Source organism: Furipterus horrens, unplaced genomic scaffold (genome assembly GCF_987537825.1).
Source record: "Furipterus horrens unplaced genomic scaffold, mFurHor1.1.pri manual_scaffold_12, whole genome shotgun sequence".
NCBI classification, from domain to species: Eukaryota; Metazoa; Chordata; class Mammalia; order Chiroptera; family Furipteridae; genus Furipterus; species Furipterus horrens.
Genome location: NW_028327182.1, coordinates 50,985,319 through 51,010,858, shown reverse-complemented (window position 1 = coordinate 51,010,858; position 25,540 = coordinate 50,985,319). Strand labels below are relative to the sequence as shown.

At 38.1% G+C, this 25,540-nt stretch overlaps 1 protein-coding gene across 1 annotated transcript in view; it reads right to left on the bottom strand.

The window, feature by feature from the left end:
- Positions 1-25,540, bottom strand: part of PHF11 (PHD finger protein 11) — a 43,669-nt gene that overhangs the window by 5,998 nt on the left and 12,131 nt on the right. Inside the window, 4 exon segments of the mRNA XM_090258802.1 lie at positions 1,399-1,470; positions 1,658-1,701; positions 11,616-11,746; positions 18,314-18,421. Of these exon segments, the coding sequence (XP_090114928.1) occupies positions 1,399-1,470; positions 1,658-1,701; positions 11,616-11,746; positions 18,314-18,421 (355 nt within the window).

Genomic DNA, 25,540 nt, shown 5'->3' with positions numbered 1-25,540 from the left:
GTACTACTGGTGCAGCCTCTTTGGAAGATAATTAGCCAATAGTTACCGAGAGTTTCACTGTTTATATTCTGATCCAGCAAATTACTTATAGGAAGTTTTCCTAACAGTAGTTGCATTAAGTCACAAAGTTGAATGGAGAAAGAATACTAACTACAGTATTATATGTGATAGAAAAAAAAAACTGGAAATAACCTAAATGTCCATCATGCAGAAACTAGTTCAATTTTGGTTCAGATAATGTGACTGAATAATATACAAAATGGGTTACTATCCAGCCTTTTAAGAGTGAGGTAGATCCACTTGTGTTGATATAGAAGGATCTCTAGGATATATTAAGTGAAGAAAAGCAAAGAATAGTAATAGGTATGTTTGTATACACAGAAAATTTTGGGCAGAATTCAAAAGAAAATTTTGGGGGGGAGAGGATTCACTACAGTGTTATAATCTGCTTTAAAAAACTAAAACGTTAATTCCCCCTGTCAATAAACACCAACTGACAACAGTATTTTTCATAGTATTCCCTAATAACTTCAAAGGGTAATATTTCCAGCCAAAAAAAATCTAAGTTAAAAAAGGATATTGCATTGGAATGGCATTTAGTTCTGAAGAACTTATTTTATGCATACCCAATTATTCCTAAGGAATGTAATGTATGTCCCCAGTCCACCCTCACATTAGAACCTAAACTGTAGCCAATGCTTACTACATAGGAGGCATACCAAATTCCTACTTGCAACACATAGTTCAAAAGAACATAAATTTAGGATTTCTTCTTATTCTTCCCCCAAACATCAACCTATTATAAAAAAATAAAAAAAGGTAACGACTGAAAAATGTTTGGGAAGTGTTGTTTACCACCACAAAATGCAGTTGGCATGACAGAATCGAGCCTTTTCCAAAGAGGTCCTGACGCCAGCTCACAAGGAACATTCCAGACACTGCTGTTTCAGAGGACATGGAAGCCATTTGTGAGCAAATGTACATCCCATAATTCCAGTTAGCCAGGGTCCTGAATTGCTAACCATTAATTAGAACTGAAATGCTAGTCATGCATTCTTATGACATTTTTTTTTAGGAACCATGCAGCACTTTATCAATTTTACCTATTAAAATGCTGGTATTCATCCTGGCCAGGTGGCTCAATTGGTTGGAGCATCATCCCCGTACATCAAAGTGTTGAAGGTTTGATTCCTGGTCAGGGCACATACCTAGGTTGCGGGTTCAATTCACAATAGAAAAACATACAGAAGGCAACCAATTGATATTTCTTTCTCTCTCCCTCCCTCTTTCTCTCTATAAAAACTAATGAAAAGCAAATCCTTGGGTGAGGGTTAAAAAAATTAAAATTCTGATAATTCTTTTAGAAGAGAAGCAATCCCAAAAGGCAGAGCTTTTTACCTTGTTTTGGTGTCATCTTCTGATTATAGTGAGGATGGAAGACTCCAGACAAAGGCTTTACGGAGAGTAGGCCTGGTTCATGAATAATAAAAGTAAGTTATATTACACACTGCACAAAGAAACTGACAATTTTATATGTAACATTTTAACTCAGAAATATATATTTTAATTCAGTGAGACTGGTAAATCAGGCTATTTTATGTCTTACCTAAATGTTTATCTTTCTTTAAACCCACAATACTAAATTTTAGAGACTTACCAGATTGAGTTTCTCTCAATGGAGCGTGGTGTTGACAAAACACTCTGAAAATATGCAATTTCAAAGAATCATTAAATATTTTTACTTATACTTTTCAAATAGCATGCCTATTTTAATTTAAAAAGGAATTAACCTATTTTCCTTAATGGTGTTGCCCTAAATATTTTTTATAAAAAAATGCTTTTTGAGACTTCTGATCAAGATGGCAGTGTGGGTAAATGCAGTGCTGGTCTATTCCCAAAACCACATCACATTTACAACTAAACTGTAGAACAACTGTAACAGATGGGTTTGACCAAATCACTGGAGAATGCAGGGGGTGGGGAAAAACCCTGATCTGGCACAGAGGCTGCATTCCCCTTGAGAAGGCAGAGGAAAGGGTCAAAAGCCCCAAGAGGACAGATTGAAATTGCAACTGAAACCTTCCCACACTCTGGGGTTACTGTAAACAATCAGGGCAGCTCCTTACACCGGCAAACTCTGCACCCCAGTGCAGGCTGGGAAACGTTTGCCTCCTTGCAGAACATGGTGGCTGGAAGAGGGGCAAAGGCAAACATGACCAACATGGCCCACGCTGGTTGAATAGCTGGACACTCCCAGTGCATGGGATTTGGGGAAGGGGTTTTAAAACAGAACGTAGGCAGAAGCCTGGGGCTCTCTTGCAGGGGTGGGAGCACTCAGTGCTTATGCTCTGCACTATAGGAAGCCAGCTCCCAGAGGCCCACACTGGGATGTGTGCCTCAATGGACACCAGCCCTTGGGCTCGCCCTGAGAGCAGTGAGGTGTGAGCTGGGAAGCTCCTCCACCCCAGGGGCACAGGCAGCCTCAGGCCCCAGGCCCCAGGGATGGAGCTTCCTTTGCACTAATGGAGTGATCTGGCAGTGCATTCTAGGTCCTGAGGAAGAGGAAAGGCTGCTGCGAGGTGATGGCAATGCTGAAACCCTCAATTGTAACACAGAAAGTGAGCCTGAGGATGGAGACCCGTTGGTGTAGTCACCACCTTGAAACTCCAAAAGGCTAGATAAGATGGTACGAGGTGTTTGGATGCTGACTCTGGTCCTGGGGATGGCTGGTTTTCTGTGCTTTGAGGATCAGGATGGCTCAGAACAGGAATGCTCCCAGCCCCCTCAAATTGGTTATTCTGTTTATTAAAAATTATTTCCTATTCCTCAAATCTTGGTGTTATGTATGTACAAGGTGGGAAGCAGCCAGACCCCATGCTGCCTGGTTATACAACCACCCCTTGAGAATCACCTTAAGTCTAGTGCAGCAGAAGTCCTATAACAAAAGATATAAAGAAGAAGCCATGTTTGATTTCCCAGTCAGGGCACATGCCTAGGTTGCACGCCAACAGGTCCCCAGTTGGGGGCGCGCGAGAGACAACCACACATTGATGTTTCTCTTCCTCTCTTTCTCCTTTACCCTCTCTCTAAAAAAACAACAACAAATAAAATAAAATAATAAAAAGAAAAAATAAAATAAAAGAAGCAGCCATGTTGAGTCTGGTAGTAGAGGCAGAGATATAAAATGGGCTTGAAGAAATTGGCACCAAATATTCAAGGTGATAAAAAGCAAGGACTACAACCAAGGTTATGCTACCCAGAAACGCTATCATTTAGAATCACAGGAGAAATAAAGAGCTTCCCACACAAGAAAAAGCTGATGGAGTTCATCACCACCAAACCAGTATTACAAGAAAGGTTAAAAGGAAATGGAGGAGGATGGAGAAGAATTGGAGGAGGACAAGGACAAGAAATAAAACATATGAATAAGACTATGGCAAAAAAAAAAAAAAATCTCACTGAGAAAGGCAAACAATAAAAGCACTGAATCAATCAACTCTAAAGCTAGTATAAAGGGTAAAAGGCAAAAGTAGGAAGATCATAGCAATTACAACAGTAAATTAGGGGATACACACACAAGGAATAAAAAAATGACAAAAACATAAATGTGGAGAGGGAGAGTAAAAATGGTAGTGGTTTTAGAATGTGTTTGAACTTAAGCAACCACAAACTTAAAATAGATTGCTATAAACATAGCCTGGAATATATGAAGCACATGGTAATTACAAACCAAAAACCTATAAGAGATATACAAAAAATAAAGAGAAAGGAATCAAACACAACATTACAGAAAGTCATCAACATACAAAAGAGAGCAAGAGATAAGAAATGAACAGAGAAGAATGACAAAAACAATAAGAAAACAATAAAATGGCAATATCTACATACCTATCAATAATTACTTTAAATGTAAATGGATTAAATACTCCAATCAAAAGAGAATGGATAAAGATGTGGTACATATATAATCGAATATTACTAAGCTATAAAAAAGGAAACCTTACCATTTGCAACAATGGATAGACCTAAAGGTATTATGCTAAGTGATATAAGTCAGAAAAGGACAAAGATCTTATGATTTCACTTATATGCAGAATCTAAAGAATAAAATAACTAAACACACAAAAGAAACAAACTCATGAATACAAATAACAAATTGATGGTCACCAGATGGGAGGAGGGTTGGGGAAATGGGTGAAAAGGATGAAGGGGTTAAGAAGTACAAATTGTTGTTACAAAACAGTCACAGGGGTGTAAAATAGGGCACTGGGAATATAGTCAATATTATTGTAATAAACTGTGTAGAGTGCCAGGTGGCTACTTATCGGGGGAATTACTTCATAAGTTATATAAATGTCTAACCACTATGCTATACATCTGAAAATAATATAAAATAATATTGAATGTCATCTGTAATTAAAAATAAATAAAGGCAGTAAGATGCGGTACCTGCTCTCTAAAGAGCTTATAACCTAGTAAGGGGAATGGGACACATAGAGCATATATCCTAATGTCCAGGGAAATGTGATGAGGGCTACAGTAAAAAAAATAAAGAAAGAAAACCAATCCTATAGAGAAACAGACATTTTCAGACTAATAATCTAAGCACTGCACTGGGTTCATACAAAACTCCTTCTAATGTGTGAATCCTTTCTATACCTTACTAAATGCATGGTTGTCAAAATTTTCTTGGTTACCCTGGAGAAACTCATGTGCTTAGGAGGCAACCTATCGCTCTAGTTTTTAGAAAATTTCTTACAAATTTTTAGCTGAAATCTACTCTGTGATAGGATAATGGCCTCCCAAAGATGTCCATATCCTAATCCCCAGAACCTGGGAGCCTGTTACCCTACATGGCAAAAGGGACTTTATAGATGTTAGGTAGGACATGCAGCCCCTGGGAAGCTACACAGACCCCTGGGATGCAGAGCTCATTCCTTCATGAGCACTAGGCTTGTTATCAAAGCCCTGGCTCTGCTCCTTTGATAGGCCATCATCTGTGGGCAAGACATTTAATCTATGGAATATTCAGTTTTCTCATCTGTAAAATGGAAATAATAGCAGCTACCATACAAGCTCCCACCTCCTCCATGCAGTTCCCCTAGCAATCCCACCCCTTCTCCCAATCAAAATTTCACTTTCTGGATTCTGGTTTCTCTGAGCATTTTTGTTTCTTTGGTACTTAAATGTTTTATTATGAAAAATTGTAAAGTTACATAAATGTGGAAGAGATATGACAAACCCTCATGCCCCCAACTATCATCCAATTTCACTCAACTATCAACTCAGGGCCAAGCTGGTTTAGTGTAAATTTCCTCCTGCTCCCATTGTGTCGCAGGTTTCTATTACTTTTAATCTTTCTGGTTCTCCCACAAGTGGTAACTTCTCTGAGGTTTAGTCCATGTTTTGTTCCTCTATATACTCACTGCACCTAGCAAAGTGTCTCGTATGATAGGCATTCTGAATGCTTAAATTTAAAAATGCATGGTAGTTCACTTCATACTTGATAAAATAATGAGAAAATAATTATTTTATTGCATTTCTATGTACTGCTTCCACTAATGTGTGGTCAGTATTTTTTCAAACCTTAAGATGTAGCAGGAATTGACTTCCTTTTGTTTAATCTTATAGTTTGTGTTTAATAATAATTTATATTGGATGTTTACATTCACTGTATAAGTCATAATAAAACAAGCTCTTTGGAAAGGTAAATAATAAAAGTGAAAATGAGGGCTTCACTGGTGAATTCTATCAAACATTCAAAGAAAATATAGTACCTATCCTTCTCAAATTATTCTAAAAAATTGAAGAGGAAGGAATGCTTTCATTTTACAAGCCCAGCATTACTCTGATACCAAAACTAGACAATGGTAAAAAAAAAAAAAAAGAAAATTATAAGTCAATATCCCCGATGAACTCTGATGTAAAAATCCTCAACAAAATATTAGCCAACAGGATCCTGAAATACATTAAAAAGATCATCCAAACAAAACCAGAGGTATGGATACATGGAACAGACTGACAGCAGTCAGAGGGGAGTGGGGTGGAGGGACTAGATGAAAGAAGGTGAAGGGTTTAGCCAAAGAACATATATGCATAGACAGAGACAACAGTGTGGTGATGGCCAGAGGGAGGGGTGGAGAGGGGCTGGGTGGAGGTGGGCAAAGAGGGGGTATATGGGGACATCTGTAATAATGTCAACAATAAAGTTAAAAATATTACAAAAACATGATCAATTGGATTTATTCCAGGGATGCAAGGTTGGTACAATATCTGCAAATCAATAAATGTGATACACACATAAACAACATGAAAGGTAAAAACCATGTCATCTCAACAGACGCAGAAAAACATTTGACAAAATTCAACATCCATTTATGATAAAAACTCTCAACAAAGTGGGTACAGACAGAACATACCTCAACATAATAAAGACCATACCTTGGCAAGCCTACAGCTAACATCATACACAAGAGCAAAAAGCAAGATCAGGAACAAGACAAAGATGCCCATTCTTGATACTTTTATTCTACATAGTATTGAAAGTCCTAGCCAGAGCAATTAGGAAGGAAAAAGAAAGAAAAGCATCCCAATTGGAAAGGAAGAAGTGAAACAGTCACTATTAGATGACATAATTTTATATATAGAAAACCCTAAATACTCCACAGTCAAGAAACTGTTACAACTAATAAGTGAATTTAGTAGAGCTGCAAACAATGGTATTTTCCACAGAAGTAAAACAAATAATTTAAAAATTTATATAGAACCACAAAATAACCAAAGCAACCTTGAGAAAAAAGAACAAGGCTGAAGGCATCACATTCCCTGATATAAAACTATATTATTAAGCTAGAGAAATGAAAACAGCATGGCACTAGCATAAAAACAGACACAAAAATCAGAATTGGAGAACCCAGAGATAAACCCATATCTATTAGTTCAATTAATCTATGACAAAATGGGCAATGATACACAATGGAGAAAGGACAGTCTCTTCAATAAATGTGTTCAGAAAACTGAACAGCCACATGGAAAAGAATGAAACTACCTTACACCATAAAAATGAATTCAAAGTGGATTAAAGACTTGACTGTAAGACCTGAAACCATAAAATTCCTAGAAGAAAAGTAGGCAGTAATCTCTTTGACATTAGTCTTAGGGGTGTTTTTATGGCTCTAACTCCAAAGGCAAGGGTGACAAAACCAAAAATAAGTGAATGGTCTATACTGAACTAAAAAGCTTTTGCATAATGAAGGAACCATTAACAAAATGAAAAGGCAACCTACTAAATGGAAGATATTTCCAAATGATATAAGGGGTTAATATTCAAAATATATTAAGAATTCATATAATTCAATAACAAAAAGCAAACAGTCTAATTTAAAAATGAATAAACATTTTTCCAAAGAAGACATACAGATGGCCAACAGGCACATGGAAAGATGCTCAACATCACTAATCATCAGGGAAATGCAAATCAAAATCAAAATGAGATATTATCTCACACATGTTAGGATGGCTATTCAAAAAGACAAGAAACAACACGTGTTGCGAAGATGTGAAGAATCCTTGTGTAGTGTTAGTGGGAAAGTAAATAGTGCAGACGTTATGGAAAACAGCATGGAAATTCCTTAAAAAATAAAAAATAGAACTACTATATAATCCATTCTGGATATTTATGCAAAGAAAGCAAAAACACTAATTCAAAAAAATATATGCAGTCCTATGTTCATTACAGCTTTGTTTATAATAGCCAAGATATGAAAACAACCTAAGTGCTCATCAATAGATGAATGAGTAAAGAAATGTGGTTGATGTGCAGCACACACACACACACACACACACTGGAATCCTACTCAATCATAAAAAGAATGAAATCTTGCCATTATCAATAACGTGAAATAAGCAGACAGAAAAAGACAAATAATGTATTATTTCACTTATATGTGAAATCTGAAATTAAAAAAAAAAAAAAAACAATCTCATACATACAGAGAAGAGAGTATTGGGACGGGGTTAGGATGTGGGTGAAATGAGAGGTGGGTGAAATGGGAAAAGGGGATCAAGAGTAAAAACTTCCAGTTATAAAATAAATAAGTCATGGAGATGTAATGTACAGCATGGTGACTGCAGTCAATAATATTGTATAGCAAATTTGAAAGCTGTTAAGAAAGTAAGTCATAAAATTTCACATCACAAGAAAAAAATTGTATAAGTTTGTACAGTGACAGATAGTAAAGGGACTTAGAATGCTGATCGCTTTGCAATACATACAAATGTAAAATCATTGTTATACACTTGAAACTAATATAATGTATGTCAATTATACTTCAATTAAAAAAGTGAAACAGAATATTACAACCCGTAAGTTTCTCAGGAAATCAAATATAAAAAGAACTACAACACACAATTAACATATTTACATATTACTTTTCTAGTCTTGAGCAACAAAATTCCTATGGAACTTGCTCAAAATCAGATTTAAAATTACTTAAATTTCTTTTAATGGTAAGCATGCCCATACTGTTTTTGCACATATGGCCCCTACACCTACAGAGGGTATGGTGGCAAAGAGCAAAAAATCCAGAGCCCTGAAGCTGTATGGCCTGGGTACAAATTACTACGTCTTTCAGGGCCTCAGTTTCCTCAGTATTTACCTTCTTACTAGGCTGTTCAGAGGATTAAATAAATTAATATTGATAAAGTACTTGGAAGTATTCCTGGCATAAAGTGGCTATTAGATAAATTAGTAAAGAAAAACAGTGCTGAAACACTTGGGTAAAATTAGAGATATGTGTCCACAGGAAAGAAAACATCTAGCTTCCATATGGAATTTAAAAATCTCATTTAGGAATGTAACAGATCTTACAAAAAATCATATTAAAAAATAATACTCTCACTTAATCATATTATTCAGAATATTGTGATTGTATATATTTTATACATATATGTGTATATATATAAAGATATATATACACACACACTTCATTGAAACTTAGTATGTCAATCAGAATCATAAGATATGCCCTAAAGAAATAAGAAGTGTCTGCCGGGCTCTTCAACTTTAATTGCTCTCTTTTATTTCATTTCATAACTTTAAACAGGTCAAAACTGCTTTTAAGAAAGAATATTTTTCCTCAAGTTTATATAACAGACATATTTTTTCAATATGCTTTATTGATTATGCTGTTAAGAGTGGTCCCAATTTCTTTTCCCTTTGTTCCCCTCCACCCAGCGACCCTCCGCTCTCCAGCTGTCCCCCCACAACTTAGTCCATGCCCATTGGTTGTGCATATAGTTCTTCTCAACATCTTCCTGTCTACTCCACTCCCTCCTACTATGCTTCTTAATTCCTGTACCATTTCCTTCCCTTTCCCCCCTTGCCTGTCCCAGCTGACCTCCCCCCAAAATGTTCCCCCTACCTATAATTTTATTTACACTCTCATTGCCTAGTTTGCCTTTGTTTTGATTCCCTAGCTTCTGTTGTTGGTTGTTGTGATAGTTTTCATTTTAATGTTCATGGTTTTGATCCTCTTTCTCCTAAACAAGTCCCTTTAACATTTCCTATAACAGTGGTTTGGATCTGATGAACTCCTTCAGTTTTACTTTGTCCTGGAAGCACTTTCTCTTCCCTTCTATTCTGAATGACAGCTTCGCTGGATAGAGTAATTATGTTTGTAGATTTTTGCTTTTCATTACTTTGAATATTTCTTGTCAGTCCCTTCTTGCCTGCAGAGTTTCTTTTTAAGAAATCAGCTGATAGTCTTATTGGGACTCCTTTGTGCATAATTCTCTTCTTCTCTCTTGCTGCTTTTAAGATTCTCTCTTTATCCTTAATTTTTGACATTTTGATTATAATATGTCTTGGTGTGGTTCTCCCTGGGTCCAGTTTTTTTGTAACTCTCTGTGCTTCCTGGACCTGTAAGTCTATTTTCTTCTCCAAGTTAGGGAAGTTCTGCTTCATTATTTTTTCACGTATTTTTCAATTTCTAGTTCTTCTTCACCTTCTGACAACCCTATGATTCAGATGTTGGGCCACTCAGAGCTGTCCCATAGGTTTCTGATCCTCTCCTCATTTTCCTCACTTTTCGTTTCCTCTTTTTGTACTGGTTGACTGTTTATTCCTTCCCTATGTTCTGATTTGTTGATTTGATCCCTGGTTTTCCTTCCCTTACCACTTGTTTTGTATGTTTTCGTTCATTGCAGCAGGACTAGCCTTCATTCCATCCCCATTTTGTTTAAGATCTGCTGTTAGGTCTGTAAGCTTTCTTATAACCAAAGCTCTGCACTGTGCCTCAGAAAGATTTATCTGCTGATCTGTTAGATCAGATATTTGCTGGCTGGTCAGCTGCATGATTGGGATTGCTATCATTATCTGTGCCATCCTGGCAGTTTTGTGTTTACCTTTGCTTCTTGGGCGGGGCTTCCTGGGTGGGGCAGAGCCCCGTGCACTCGTCACTACCGGGTGGCCTTCACAGTCCAAGGCAATGGGGTCCGCCTTCCCCAGCATTGGAATCGTGAGCTGATGGGTCTAGTCTGCAGCTGGGGGTGCTCCCCAGGTGTTTCTCATCTCTTTTTAAATACAGGTGTCTGTGCTTACCAGCGTACCACTGCCGTCACTGCAGTTGCTGCCACCAGCACAGCTTGACCTCTCCACCCCAATTTCTCCCCTCCTACCCATCCGGACAAGCACCACTTTTTTATCACTTCATACATTGAACTTTCATGTAGCATTATTTTCTGGAACTTCTGGTTATTTCTGGTTTTGCGGTAGTTGTACTCCTTCTTAGTTGTGGAGGGAGATAGAGCATGTCAATTTAGGCCTCCATCTTGGCTGGAAGTCTAATAGACATATTTTAGAATTTGTTTACATGAGTTAACTTAGCATAACCTGAATCAAGTCAGTTCACTGGTTTACTGATTTATTTTTTACTAAGTTGTGTAATCATTTAACTGAAATAGAACCTTTCATCAGTAGGAAGCTCAAGTTTCTTCCTGGATAAAACAAATATAATGGTATTGGACTTGAAATATGCCTTATAGGGTCAAAACTAACTAAAGAATGATTGAAGACATGAAACAACACTCAAAAGTCAAAAGCAATACAAACAAGGTAGTTTCTCCAAGGACTAAAAGATTGATTACTGTATTTCCTGCATAGTTTATTATTCTTAGAAGCTATTTATAGGTAAGACAGTGGTGACAATGGTGGAAAAAGATATTCATTCAGTAGACAAGATGGATAAACAATGGACCTGTGGCTAACAAATAAGGCTCCTTTCTTGTTTGTAGAAAAGAGCAAATGTGAACTGGTTCCCAGTCTCATGGCTACCCATCAGGTAGGTCACTGATGCCACTATGACAACCAATGCTTTCTACCAGGAAAGAAGAACGTAGGAGGAGTACAATCAAAACCAAAGTGAACCCTACTTATTTTCTTCCTATGATATACAGAGAAGGTGTTGTGAAGTCAGGTTCCCAACAGAGGATCCCCAAACAAAGTTCTTACTTGGAAATGATTTGCATAAAATTAGCTTAAAAATCTCCTTGCCTTATTCTAACCATTCCTTAATCCAGTACCCCAAACGTGCCTTTAAAACTGTTTTATTAAATACTTATAAATTCCTTCAGATCCAGTGTGTAGAACTGCACGGTCATTCTTGGCACAGAAAAAGTGGTAATTCTTGGCACAAGCTTTTTCATCACATCCCACGGTAGCTCCTCTTTTATCACAGAATGTGCATTTCTACAAAAGAATAAATTTTACTGAGTAAGCTGTTTTTCATAATTTTCTTAAAATTTAAAGTTAAGCATGTCAATAAATGTTATTTTTAAGTCAACAGCCCTAATATCCTCAGGTACAACATTACTTACATTTGGTCACTTTAGCAAACTAGAATGCTTGGCACGGACTGTTTTGTAATGGTTTGATTAAAAGCAGAAAACCCTTTTTGTTAAAACAACAACAACAACAGCAACAAAAAACAATCTCTTTCTCTCTTTTAAAAAGAGATTTTCAAAAAGCAGGGTTGGCAAAAACTATCCAGCTGTAGGCATGGGGGCCTGTTATAGACACTGAGTCTGTGGCTAAGGCAGCTGCTGGCTGTGCCACTAAGAGCTGTGTGATCTCCAGCCAAGCACCTGCTCTCTCTTAGGTCCAGATCCTTAAACAATGCCTATTTTACAGAGTTACAACTGAGGACAACGTGAAATAAAGTGAAACCTCTCTGAAATTTATGTAGTAGGGCCCAAAATTAAAAACAAACAAACAAAAAATAACCCTGAGTAATAAGCTTTTACTTAGTTCAATTTATTTGCTCTCTTGCTTTATACTATTAGTCTATTGATATAGTATTTTACATATGGAGGTGGTGTACCAATGGCTGGGAGGACATTATGTGGCCACAGGAATCTAACTGGTTTAGAGGAATCTCAACCATGACCAATGCTGATTTACATGGATGAAATGGAAGCACAGTGAAACTATCTTGCTAAATAAGAGACAGCTCACACAATATCCCAAGGTCAGCACAAGCAGCCATATAAATAAAGAAAAATTCGAATATGGGTGAGAAATTAGATTATGCTAAAGAGAGAACTTCAAATCAGGGCACAAAAAATGATAATTTATTTTGGAGGCCATCTGGCTATTTCTGCAGTAAAAAAGTTAGGTCCCTATCTTACAATATATTCCCAAATAAATTCTACATGGATTAAAAGATAAAACTGTATTAAAAAGAAAACAAAAAATTAGAAAGTAGAGGAGAAAGAAACAAAGTATAATACTGAGGTGAGGAAGACTTTCTAAGGAGGGCAGGAAACCCAAAACCCACAAAAAAAAGACAGATATGACTATATGTATAAAAATTTTAAACTTCTATTTTTATGGTAACAGATACCATTAAAATATAAAGGAAAAGATTGAAAGAAAATGTTTGCTGCATATTTGGTAGAGGGGTAAGACTGCTAATCCACAGAAAAATGAGAAGTAGCAAATCAGAGAAGAAAAACAATGGCTAATAAACATTCATTAATTTCAAGACTATGAGTAGCTGTGATGTGGCAGGAGCTATTCTAGGATGAGGAAACAATAGTGGATAAGCTACCTGCCCACACAAAGTTAACATTCTAGTGGACACAATGATCACATAAAGCAAACTTAAAAATATAATAATACATGCTTTGTAGAGAATTAGAATAAGGTGAAGTCACAGTGTCACTGGGTCTGTACTTCAGATTGGGTGATCAGTAAATGCATCCTTGAGGAGATGAATAATAAGAGCTCCTAGCATGCAAAATAAATAAATAAACAACAACAACAACAAAAACAGGGAGAAGGATGTTCTAAGCAGAAGGCCTTATTGTTCTGAAAGTAAGAATGAGCTTCTCTGTTGGCAAGCTTACTGGAAGGACAGTGGTGAGGGGAGGGAGTGCTAGTGTTGTTGGAGCAGAGAAGAGGGCAAGGGGAGAATCTGGGAGAAGATCCAAGAAGTAGTAAGGGCTGTGTCATGTAAGGCTTATGATCCAAAGTAAGGAGTTGGGGTTTTATCCTCATACAAGGAGAGCATAAACTGAGCAATACTTTTAAGACACTATTCTGGCTGCTGTGTGAGGAATGGGCTGGGTAAGGATGAGCAGGACAGAAAGCAAGACAAGTATCAATAATGTCAGCAACCACCCAAAAGAGGGAGACCAATGACTTCACTATAGTGGAGCAGTGATAGAGAAGTGGAGGATGTAAGGTCTGTAGAGTGCCATTTGGGCTTGATGCTGGGTTGGGAGGTTGATGAGATGATGATGGATGAATGACGTGCTGTTTATTGAGGTGAAGGGTGAACAAATTTAGATGGAGTGTATATATGTGTGTGTAGTGGACGGAACTGTTCTTTTTTGGCCAGTTTAACATGAGATGCTTTAGATATCCATTTAGCTGTGTCAGGCTGGTCATCAGGGTTGGAGATATAACCATTGGCATAAGTATGGTATTAAAGCCACGAGAACTGGATGAGGTAATGTAGGAAGGCTATTCCCATTGAGGAACGAGCCCTGGGCAGAGTACTGGGCACTTCAAACTTTAGAGGTTAAGCAGAGGAGGAAAAACAGCCAAGGTGCCTACGAAGGAGCAGCTAGAAAGTAAACAATAGGCTAGCAAAGTGTGGTAAGGTCAAAAGAATGAACTGCTTCAAGATGCAGAGCACAGACTTCAGGCCAAGATGGAGGCCTAGACTGACACGCTCCATCACCTTCCACAACTAAGAAGGAATACAACTACCACAAAACCAGAGATAACCAGAAGTTCCAGAAAATAAAGCTACATGCAAGTCTAATGTATGAAGTGATAAAGAAGTGGTGCTCGTCCGGATGGGTAGGAGGGGCGAAGCTAGGGTGAAGGGGTCAAACTGTGCTGGCGGCGGCAGCAGGACAGCAGTAAGCACAGACACCCATATTTAAAAAGAGGCAAGAAACACCTGGGGAGCACCCCCGGCTGCAGACCAAACCCGTCAGCTCGTCATTCCAATGCCGAGGAAGACGGACCCCCATTGCCTCAGACGGTGAGGGCTGGAGGGCGTGGGGACGGAGGAGGAGGCTCCTGGTATCTCAGCGGAGAGTGAACAGCAGGAATCCATCTTGAACACCTGCCCCCACACAAAACACCACAGCGTGGTGAGAAGGGTCGCCCGGTAGTGACAAGTGTACGGAGCCCTGCCCCCTGTAGCTTAGGAGGTATGACAGCCCTGCTCAGGAAGCAAAGGTAAACACAAACTGTCAGGATGGCACAGATAATGATAGAGATCCCAGTAACGCAGCTGACCAGCCAGCAGATATCTGATCTAACAGATCAACAGACAGGAAATCTTTCTGAGGCACAGTTCAGAGCTTTGGTTATATGAATGCTTACAGACTTAACAGCAGATCTTAAACAAGACCGGGAAGGAATAAAGGCTAGTCCTGCTGAAATGAAGGAAAACACATATGAAACTAGTGGTGAGGGAAAGAAAACCAGGGATCAAATCAACAAATGGGAACACAGGGAAGAAACAAACAGTCAACCAGTGCAGAAAGAGGAAACGAAAAGTGAGGAATATGAGGAGAGGATCAGAAACCTATGGGACAACTGTAAGCGGGCCAACATCTGAATCACAGGGTTGCCAGAAGGTGAAGAAGAAGAACTAGAAATTGAAAAATTATGTGAAAAAAATAATGAAGCAGAACTTCCCTAACCTAGGGAAGGAAATACTTACAGGTCCAGGAAGCACAGAGAGTTACAAAAAAACTGGACCCAGGGAGAACCACGCCAAGACACATTATAACCAAAATGTCAAAAATTAAGGATAATTACGTACAAAGGGGTCCCAATAAGCCTCTCAGCTGATTTCTCAAAAGGAACTCTGCAGGCAAGAAGGAACTGGAAAGAAATATTCAAAGTAATGAAAAGCAAAAACCTACAACCACGATTACTCTATCCAGCGAAGCTGTCATTCAGAATAGAAGGGCAGAGAAAGTGATTCCAGGACAAAGTAAAACTGAAGGAGTTCATTAGATACAAACCATTGTTATGTTAAAGCTATTTGTTTAGGAGAAAGAGGATGAAAACTATGATTAAAATGAAAACTGTATCACAACCAACAACAGAAGCTAGGGAATCAAAACAAAGGCAAACTAAGTAGGCAATGAGAGTGGGAAAAGAATTATAGTTATGGGGAACATTATGGGGGGAGGTCAGCAGGGAGCAGGAAGCTGGGAAAAGGAGGGAGATGGTACAGGAATTAAGAAGCATAGTAGGAGGGAGTTGAGTAGATAGGAAGATGTTGAGAAGAACTATATGCACAACCTATGAGCATGGACTAAGGTGGGGGAACAACTGGAGGAAGGGTGGGGATCCCTGGGTGGAGGGGAACAAAGGGAAAAGAAATTGGGACAATTGCTACAGCATAATCAATAAAGCATATTAAATAAAATAAATAAGTAAGTAAATAAAAATAAGATGCAGGGCTTAGAGAACTGTGTGATGAATACTGCTTGGTCAATAAAAGATGGAGAAGTGACACTGTAGTTGACAAATTTTTTTGTGTTTGGGACTTTTTTTTTTAAGATGACATGATCAGTTATCTTCATAAGGGCCTAGTTCTTAAAAAGGTGAGGGGACTGTTTCCAAAGTCCAAGAGGAGAGTTAGCATTCACAGGAGGAAGGTCCAGGTGGGAGAGAGGTAGGTGGCTGGTGGTTTGAGTAGCAGGAGTTCCTATTTAATAGCTGCCATTTTCTCAACAGAAACCAGGCAAAGAAATGTACAAGAATCAATCCTAATGTAAACTATGGACTTTGAGTGTTTATAACCTGTCAATGTAGGTTCATTACTTTTAACACATGTACTCTCTGGTGGGAGAAGCTGATGGTGGTGAAGACTGTGCATGTGTGAGGGACATGGGTTATATGGGAAATCTCTGTACCTTCCCCTCAATTTTTCTGTGAACCTGAAACTGCTCTAAAAGATAAAGTCTATTAAAAATCACAAGTAGTCATTATCTTGGGAATGGGAAGTTGCTGTGGGAAAAGGTTTTAAAGAGAGATGAGAATATGAAACAGTAAGTCTGGAGAGTGATGTATTGAGGGTCCGTTTGAGGTCTGTGGCCATGAATCTAATAAAGTCAGTGGGTTTTTCTCCAGTTGTTCCCAACTGCTCAAGTGTAGGTGCTACTCAGCATATGCAGGCAAGCAGACAACAGACATTTATTTCACTGGAACTGGGGCTTTGCTAGGACAGTAAGGAAGTGGGTGGTGGGGAGAGGGAGTCTAGGTTGTTTGGGAGAGTGACTGCAATGAGGAACCATGGCTATGATGTGGGGCCACTTATTGTAAAGGGATCACTGAAGAACTGCTGGAGCTGGGTAAGCTGAGAGGATAGGAGAAGCCTAAAGAAAAATAATGTTCAGTCTTTCCAGTGACCAAGGAAATGCCAGATAAAATTTTCTTTCAGACTGGCAAAAATTAGTAAGTTTGGATATTCATTTTTGTCAAGGGCTGGGAGCAGTGCTCTTTCATCCACTATCTACAGAAGTATAATGTGGTACAACCTTCCTGAGGGACAGCTGTCAGCATGTTTAAAATTTTTTAAAGACCATTCTCTTTGACTCAGTCGTTCCACTTCTAGGAATATGCTGTACAGCAACACTCAAACAAATACACAAGGATATATGTGCAAAGATGTTTTCTGCAGCATTAGTTGTTACAGTGAGAAACCAGAATAACTCATTCTTTCACAAGGGAATGGTTTCAGGCACGCTGGGACATCCTATGGAATTCCATGAAGTCAATACAGAGAATGGAGAGTCATACACTTACAGTATTATAAACATGCCGTGTCATTCTTACCTTCCACACTTTTGCACATCCTGTTTCCTATCTCTGGATTCTCCCTTCCTCATCTTCATTTTCACCCAACTAGGAAGGATTCCTGAGCCCCACCTGCAGTGAGGTGCCTGCTTGCTGAGTGCCCTATGCTGATTTTTCTAAAAGCACGTCAAGCAGTGCAGAAATTGTCCATGTATATGCTGACACCTTGCAAGGGCTAAATAAATGTTTCTCAGATCATTAACCTTATCATGGTGGTGGTAAGGACTTTAGGTACTAACACTTGCTGTATTGTTTGTTAAGCCGTGAAGCGCCTTTCATAGAATAAGTCCAATGTAATTTAGTGTGATCTAATCTTCATTACCAGCGGGAGCTGACCCTAGCTCCAAGGGTAGATCCTGATTAGTTACAGTCACCTCTAGCAATTGGTGCAGCAAGAGGGATATGGCCCAATTAAACTCTGAGAAGGGCTCTTATTCCATGCTTAGGGATGAACTTTCACTTTCCCTAGATAGGAACAAGAAAGTCTGATGCTTCAGTTACTGACTGTAGCCATCCTATGAACACAAAGGGACCAGCTGATTTTGTGGATAGGAGGACAGACAGCATGATGGGCCCTTGATGACATCATTGAACCACTGAATCAACCAACCTTAAAGCCAGTTTCTCCTTTGGCTAAGTGAGAAAATAAGCATCCTTTTTGTTAAAGCCAATTTGAGTTGGTATTCGTTCTCCTTACAGCCAAAAGCATTCTAAGTCACATCTACTTTGTTGATAAAGTGTTTTGTAGTTTATTATAAAATATTAAATGTTCAGCCAATCTGAGTTTCCAATAAAGGTCCCACTTCCTTCAGCTCTCCAAGATGCACCTCTGTCCCTAGTTTGTTAATCAAATACTCTCTTTTTAAGGCATCCCCAAGAGTATGTTCATTTTGTATGAGTAATAAAATCACTTATACTTACCAGCCTCCTTCCTCTATAGATTTCTTTCTTTACTGCTTCCACATCAAAACTTCTATCATAATTACATGGATCATGATCCTCACATTCCACAAGCGCTGAAGAATACAGCTGTAGTTTGCAAAAATGAAAAAGCCCAAAGTATACACAAATGAATAGTGAAAACTACAAGTCAAAAAATGGTACAAAAAAAGTACTCATCATGAGTGGAAGATGGTAGAATAGTGACCACTTTTTGGGGTGTGTGAGTAGATCACAAGCCACCCTGCTTTTCTTTGGAAGTGGCCCCAATCCCCAGGCATGTTTTCTATTCCAGAACCCTGACCACCAATGGTTAACTGGACCTGGCTGGGGCTCTGACCCTGAGCTGGAACAATCAGATTCCCTATTCTAGGAGAGTAGAAGAGGCTCTGAACCACATGGTCAGAGCAAACCCATCTGCAAAGAGAAAAAAACAAACACAAGGGCTAGAGAGGAAATTCTGATGGCTTTCCAGTGCTTGTTTCTAAGACCCACCTCCACGAGTGTCTTCTCAGGAGCCATGAAATGCCCCTGCAACCTTATCACATAGCCCCTTTTATTTCTTTGTGTTACTTGAAACCAAAAGAATCCAGCCTACCTCTGAATTAAAGATTAACGTTATACATAAACTCAAATAACGAAGGGCATGAAGAACAAAAATTTTGTGATACTAGCATATAAGAAAAGATTTCTTAGAAAAAGCAGAAACTATATAGAAAAAGTAAGTTCAACTTCCTCAAAACTAAAACTTTTTGCTCTTTTAAAGACATTGATAAGAAAAGAAAAAGGAGCCCTGGCTGCTGTGGCTCAGTGGATTGAGCGTCAGCCTGAGAGCCAAGTGTCGCTGGTTCGATTCCCAGTCAGGGCACATGACTAGGTTGCAGGTCAGGTCCCCAGTTGGGGGTGTGAGTGAGAGGCAACCACACAGTGATGTCTCTCTCCCTCTCTTTCTCCTTTCCCCTCTCTCTGAAAATAAACAAATAAATTATTTAAAAAAAAAGAAAGAAAAGAAAAAGGCAAGTCCTCTGACAGAAAATATCCACAGTACATTTACCTGACGAAAGACTTGCATTGGGAATGTAGGAAACACTCTTAAACTCATAATAAGACAAACCATTCAATTAAAAATGGGCAAAACATTTGAACAAATACTTCATAGAAAGAGTTACAAATGTTGAATAAGCACATGAAAAGTCTCAATATCAATAACCCTCAGGCAAATTAAAACCACACTAAAATACCAACATACACTCAGTTAGACTGGCTAAAATGAAAAAGACTGAAAATATCAAGTGTTGAGGATGTGGAACAAATGAAACCCTTACATATTGTTGGCAGAAGTATAAAATGATGCAATCACTTTTAAAGTTAAACATAACACTTACTTTGAGACCCAGCATTCCCCATATAGTTATTTATCCAGGAGAAATAAAAGTATATGCATACAAAGACTCATTTACAGATGTTTGTAGAAGATTTGTCCTATCTCTAAGTTGGGAATGACACCTATGTCAATCAACAGGTAAATGGATAAACAAATTGAGATATGTCCATACAATGGAATACTACGCAGAAATAAAAAGAAAAAAATACAGATACATTCAATAACATAGAAGAATCTGTACTGAGCAAATACTGCACTGAGCAAAAAAAGCCAGACACAAAAGAATACCTACTGTAGGATTCTTTTCATATGAGATTCAAGAAAAGACAAGATCAACCTATCAGGACTGGAAGTAGGAAGGAAGTGAATGCAAGGAGGCATGAGGGAACTTTCTGCAGTAATGGAAATGTTCTGTATCTTGGTGGTGGTGGTGGTGGTGGTTACATTGGTAAATACATGTCTTAAAGCTCTCCAAACTGGCTCTGGCTGGGTGGCTCAGGTGGTTGGAGCATTGTCCCATACGTCGAAGGTTGCAGGTTCATGCTGTGTCAGAGCACAAACCTAGGTTGCAGGTGCATACGGGAGGTAACTAATTAATGTTTCTCTCTTGCATCGATGTTTTTCTCTCTTTCTCTGTCCCTCCCTCTCTCTCTAAAATCAATAAACATGTCCTCAAGTAAGGATTAAACAAAACTTTCCAAACTGCATATTTATAACAGGTGCACTTTGTTTTATATAAATTATACCAATGAAGTTAACTAAAAATAATAGGAAATTAACATTAATAATATATTAGAATAAAGCATCATGATCAAAGCATTGATTTCAGAAAGGTTTAACAGCAGAAAATAAGCATGTAACATATTACTAACAAATTTAAAAAAGTAAATTTGAGACATGAAAACAATATGGAACCCATGAATTAGAACCCTTTGCTATAATAAACGTTATTAGGACAATAGATGAAACCTGAGTGGATTGAGGATTAGGTGGTAGTAATATACTAATGTTAATTTCCTGATTTTGATGGTTATATCGTGATTGTGCGAAAGAACATCCCCGTTTGTAGAAAATACACACTGAAGTATTCGAGAAAGGTATCCCAATTTAATTTCAAATGGTTCCAACAAAAAAGTTCACTGTATTGTATGCAACTTTTCATAATATCAATATTCTGACTTTTAGCAAACTAGAAATAAAAGGAAATTCCTTATTTTAATAAAGTGAAATATTAAAAATAAAGTATATACAAATTTAAAACCTTAGAAGCACCCCATTAATATGAGAAACAAGACAAGGCTCCCTACTTTAAAAGCTTCAATAAATAAGTAAATTAATTAAAGCTTCTAATCACTATAACAGAATGTTCTAGAAAAATGCAATAAAGCAATAGAGAGAAATTAAGAGGCCCAAAAATTAAGAGGAAAAACATCATCTTTATTTACAGATAAGGCTTGTCCAAATAAAATATCCAGGTGAATTTAGAGACTTTTAAAATTAATATGAGTTTACAAGATCATTGTATAAAATTAATAAGTAAAAATCAATAGCATTTGTATGTACCAATAATAGCTCATTTTAAACAGGTACTAAAAAAAAAAAAAAAAAAAAAAAAGTAACAGAACAAATCCAGAATAAGCCTAACCCAAAGGTGTAGACCTCTATAGAAAAAAATTATTAAACATTTCTAAAATTCATAAAAGAAGACCTGAATAATTGGAGATATAGACCCTGTTAATGAATAGAAAGACTCATATATCATGAGGATGCCTATTTTTCCCAAAATTGATCTATAAATTCAATGGGGTTCCAGTTAAAATTCTAGTGGGAATATTTATGAAAACTGGTAAGTTGATTCCAAAATTCAAAGCACAAAATAAATAGCTAATGTTTATCTAAAATCACAGTAATTAAGACAGTGTTGTACCAGCTCAGGAATAGACAAAGTGACCAATGGAACAGAATAGAGAGCCAGAAACACATCTGTACACATATACTATATTGTAAGCACACTGAATAAACATGAGGATTCTAGACCTAGAAAGCCTGGGTGAGAATTCTGTGGCCTTGGGAAAGTGACTTAACATCTCTGTGACTCAGTACTTTTATCTTCGGGCATAACAATACCTATTTCTTAGGGCTGTTATGAGGAGTAATAGTTTAATACAGGTTAAGTCTCCAGAACATTACCTTATACCTAGTAAACACGGAATGATAATAGTTATCATTATTATTACTACAAGTCAGTGAGAAAAGGACAGATTACTTAATATTAACAGTGCTGGAAAAAGTGGTTAATCATATAAAAATGAAATCCAGTTAAATTAAGAAGCTATATGAGAAAATCCAAATTTTGAAACTTTTGTGAAAAAAATAGAATCTCAGTACAGAAAAGAATTTCTCAGGGGAAAAAAATCTCACTATGAAGAAAAATAATAGTGAATTTAATTAATTATAAACTTCTGTATGATAGAAAACACCATAAATAAAATTTAAAGCAACATATAATAAAGCATTACAATTTACTTATACGTAAACAAGTACATATAAGCAAAACCAACATCTCAAAGATAAAATGTAGTCTATGGACATGCCACATAAGTGAAAAACAGAACCATGCATTAGCACAGCAAACAAGGCACAAGCCCATTAGTAATCTAAGAACTGCGTATGAAAATGACAATGAGAGACTTTTGCGGACTCATAAAGAAGGTACCTACTAAGAAGGGATCCTGGTGGCCAAGCAGGCTCAAAATTAAAAACAAAAAACAAAAAAATAAACTCAAACCGAGCCTAGCAGCCATTTCTAAGTACGGTCCCCTCACGCAAACCTCACTTCAGGCATTAAGCTGCCTGCCTCCAGCACTGAACTGCCCGTCTGCACTGTGTTTTTGCTATTTGAGCCAGCCCTGATAAAGGAGTTCCTGGAATCAGAGCCATGCAGTTATATCCATTAGCATCTTCACCAACCAATAAGAGCAGCTCCATTCTGTCCAACCAAGACAGTACTTTTTTTTTTTCTTTCCTTTTTTATTCTTACTGGTGGACATGCTTGTTGATTTGAGAGAGAGGAAGGGAGGGAGAGAGAGAAGGAAACATCTATGTAAGAGAGAAACAAACATCCATCAGTTGCCTCTTGTATCTGCCCCAAAAGGAGACCAAACCTGCAACCTAGGCATGTGCCCTGACTGGGAATCAAACCCTTAATCAGTTTACAGGACGAAACTCCAACCAACTGAGCCACATCAGCCAGGGCAGGACAGTGGTTTTGGGCCAATTAAACTGTGATGTGGAATCCTCATCTGAATGAGGATGGACCAGTCAGGGACCAGGGGCAGGAACTTCTTTCTATAGAAGTCAGCTTACTTCTGGCTTGGAGAGTACATTTTCCCTTTCCATCCAAGACTGGAGACACTGAAGATGTCTTGAACAGAGCAGGCAGAGCAGAGCTGTCTAACAGAAGAGGGGCCTTGCCCCAGGGCTGCCTGACAGCTGTGTTGTCCCATAGCTCTGCTATTTCGTAACTGAGCTGTAACACAAGTGAGCTGTTTACGCTGAATAAAGTTTTCTTCTTCACCACACCCCAAACTGGGGATTCCTGCTGGCACATGAATTGGCACCAATGACCAGCAGTTGATACCGTCATACCATCAAAGAAAACATTAAAATCTCATAATATCAAGTGTTGGCAAGGAAGAAAAGAAATTAATTCTGAAACAACAGAAGTTGAATGTGGAGAGTTATCATATTTGGCACATGCAGTGAGGTGCACAAGGCTCCCTCCCTGTGCCTAGCAATTCTGCTTTTGCTATGTGACCTAGACTGGAGAAATTTTCCCATGAATTAGGAGACCTATACAAGGATGTTCATTATAGCTAGTCATACAAAAAACAAACAAATAAATTAAAAAACCACCTGGAAAAACCTTACTTCTCATTCCCAGAATACTTAAATAGTTATGAGATAGAATACTATGACATTCAAAATTAAAGGCAGAGCTATGTTTATCAACATAGATAAATCTCAACGATCCAAAGAATTTCAGAGAAATTCTATAAAGTCTGAGAACATGTAAAACAATATCATATATTATTCATAAACATTTAAATATATGTGGTGGGAGCATAAAATTAAAAATACAAGATAATAAGAAACACCAATTTGTGACGGCAATTATCTATCAGGAGAAATAGGGAGAAGGGAAGAGAGAAAAGAAGAAGGTCCTTACCTATCTATGTTTTATTTCTTTAGAAAATGTAAAGCTGAAACAAATATTATATAATCCTGATTTTACAATTCTGGTTGAACTGTCTATGGGTATGTGTTATACTTGAAATATTTCATTGAAACTTCTTTTAAAAAGCTTCTTCATAATTCTTGTGTTATATCAGTTATAAATAAAACTAAGAGTAATCTTAAGGTAATAAGATCTAAAATAATTTAAAAGTGAGAAAAATAAGCTCCCAAATCCCCACTTAAAAGCTCAAACAATGGCCAACTAATCGTTCTTTGTATTCAAAGTACCATTTTTTTTGGACTTCTGGCCAAGATGGAGGCCTAGACTGACACGCTCCGTCTCCCTCCACAACAAAGAAGGAATATATCTACCACAAAACCAGAAATAACCAGAAGTTCTAGAAAATAAAGCTACATGAAAGTCCAATGTATGAAGTTATAAAGAAGTAGGGCTCATCCAGACGTGTAGGAGGGGTGAAGCCAGGACGGAGAGGTCAAGCTGTGCCGGTGGCGGTACCTGCAGAAACAGCAGCAGGACGGCAGAAAGCACAGACACCTGTATTTAAAAAGAGGCAAGAAACACCTGGGGAGCACCCCTGGCTGCAGACCAAACCCGTCAGCTTGCAATTCTAATGCCAGGCAAGGCAGACCCCATTGCCTCGGACTGTGAGAGCCGGAGGGGATGGGGACAGATGAAGAAGCTCCAGGTCTCTCAGCAGAGAGTAAACGGCAAGAATCCATCTTGGACACCTGCTCCCACACAAAACGCCACAGTGTGGTGAGAAGGGTGGCCCAATAGTGATGAGTGCACGGGGCCCTATCCCCTATAGCTTAGGAGTTGTGACAGCTCTGCCCAGGAAGCAAAGGTAAATACAAAACTGTCAGGATGGCACAGATCATAATAGAGATCCCAGTAATGCAGCTGACTAGCCAGCAAATATCTGATCTAACAGATGAGCAGACAGGAAATCTTTCTGAGGCACAGTTCAGAGCTTCGGTTATACGAATGCTTACAGATCTAACAGCATATCTTAAACAAAACGGGGATGGAATGAAGGCCAGTCCTGCTGAAATGAAGGAAAACACATATGAAACTAGTGGTGAGGGAAAGAAAATCAGGGATCAAATCAACAAATGGGAACACAGGGAAGGAACAAACAGTCAACCAGTGCAGAAAGAGGAAATGAAAAGTGAGGAAAATGAGGAGAGGATCAGAATCCTATGGGACAGCTATAAGCAGCCCAACATCTGAATCACAGGGTTGCCAGAAGGTGAAGAAAAAGAACTAGAAATTGAAAAATTACGTGAAAAAAAAATGAGGCAGAACTTCCCTAACTTGGAGAAAGAAATAGACTCTCAGGTCCAGGAAGCACAGAGAGTTACAAAAAAACTGGACCCAGGGAGAACCACACCAAGACACATTATAATCAAAATGTCAAAAAATAAGGATAGAGAATCTTAAAAGCAGCAAGAGAGAAGAAGAGAATTACATACAAAGGGGTCCCAATAAGACTATCAGCTGATTTCTCAAAATAAACTCTGCAGGCAAGAAGGAACTGGAAAGAAATATTCAAAGTAATGAAAAGCAA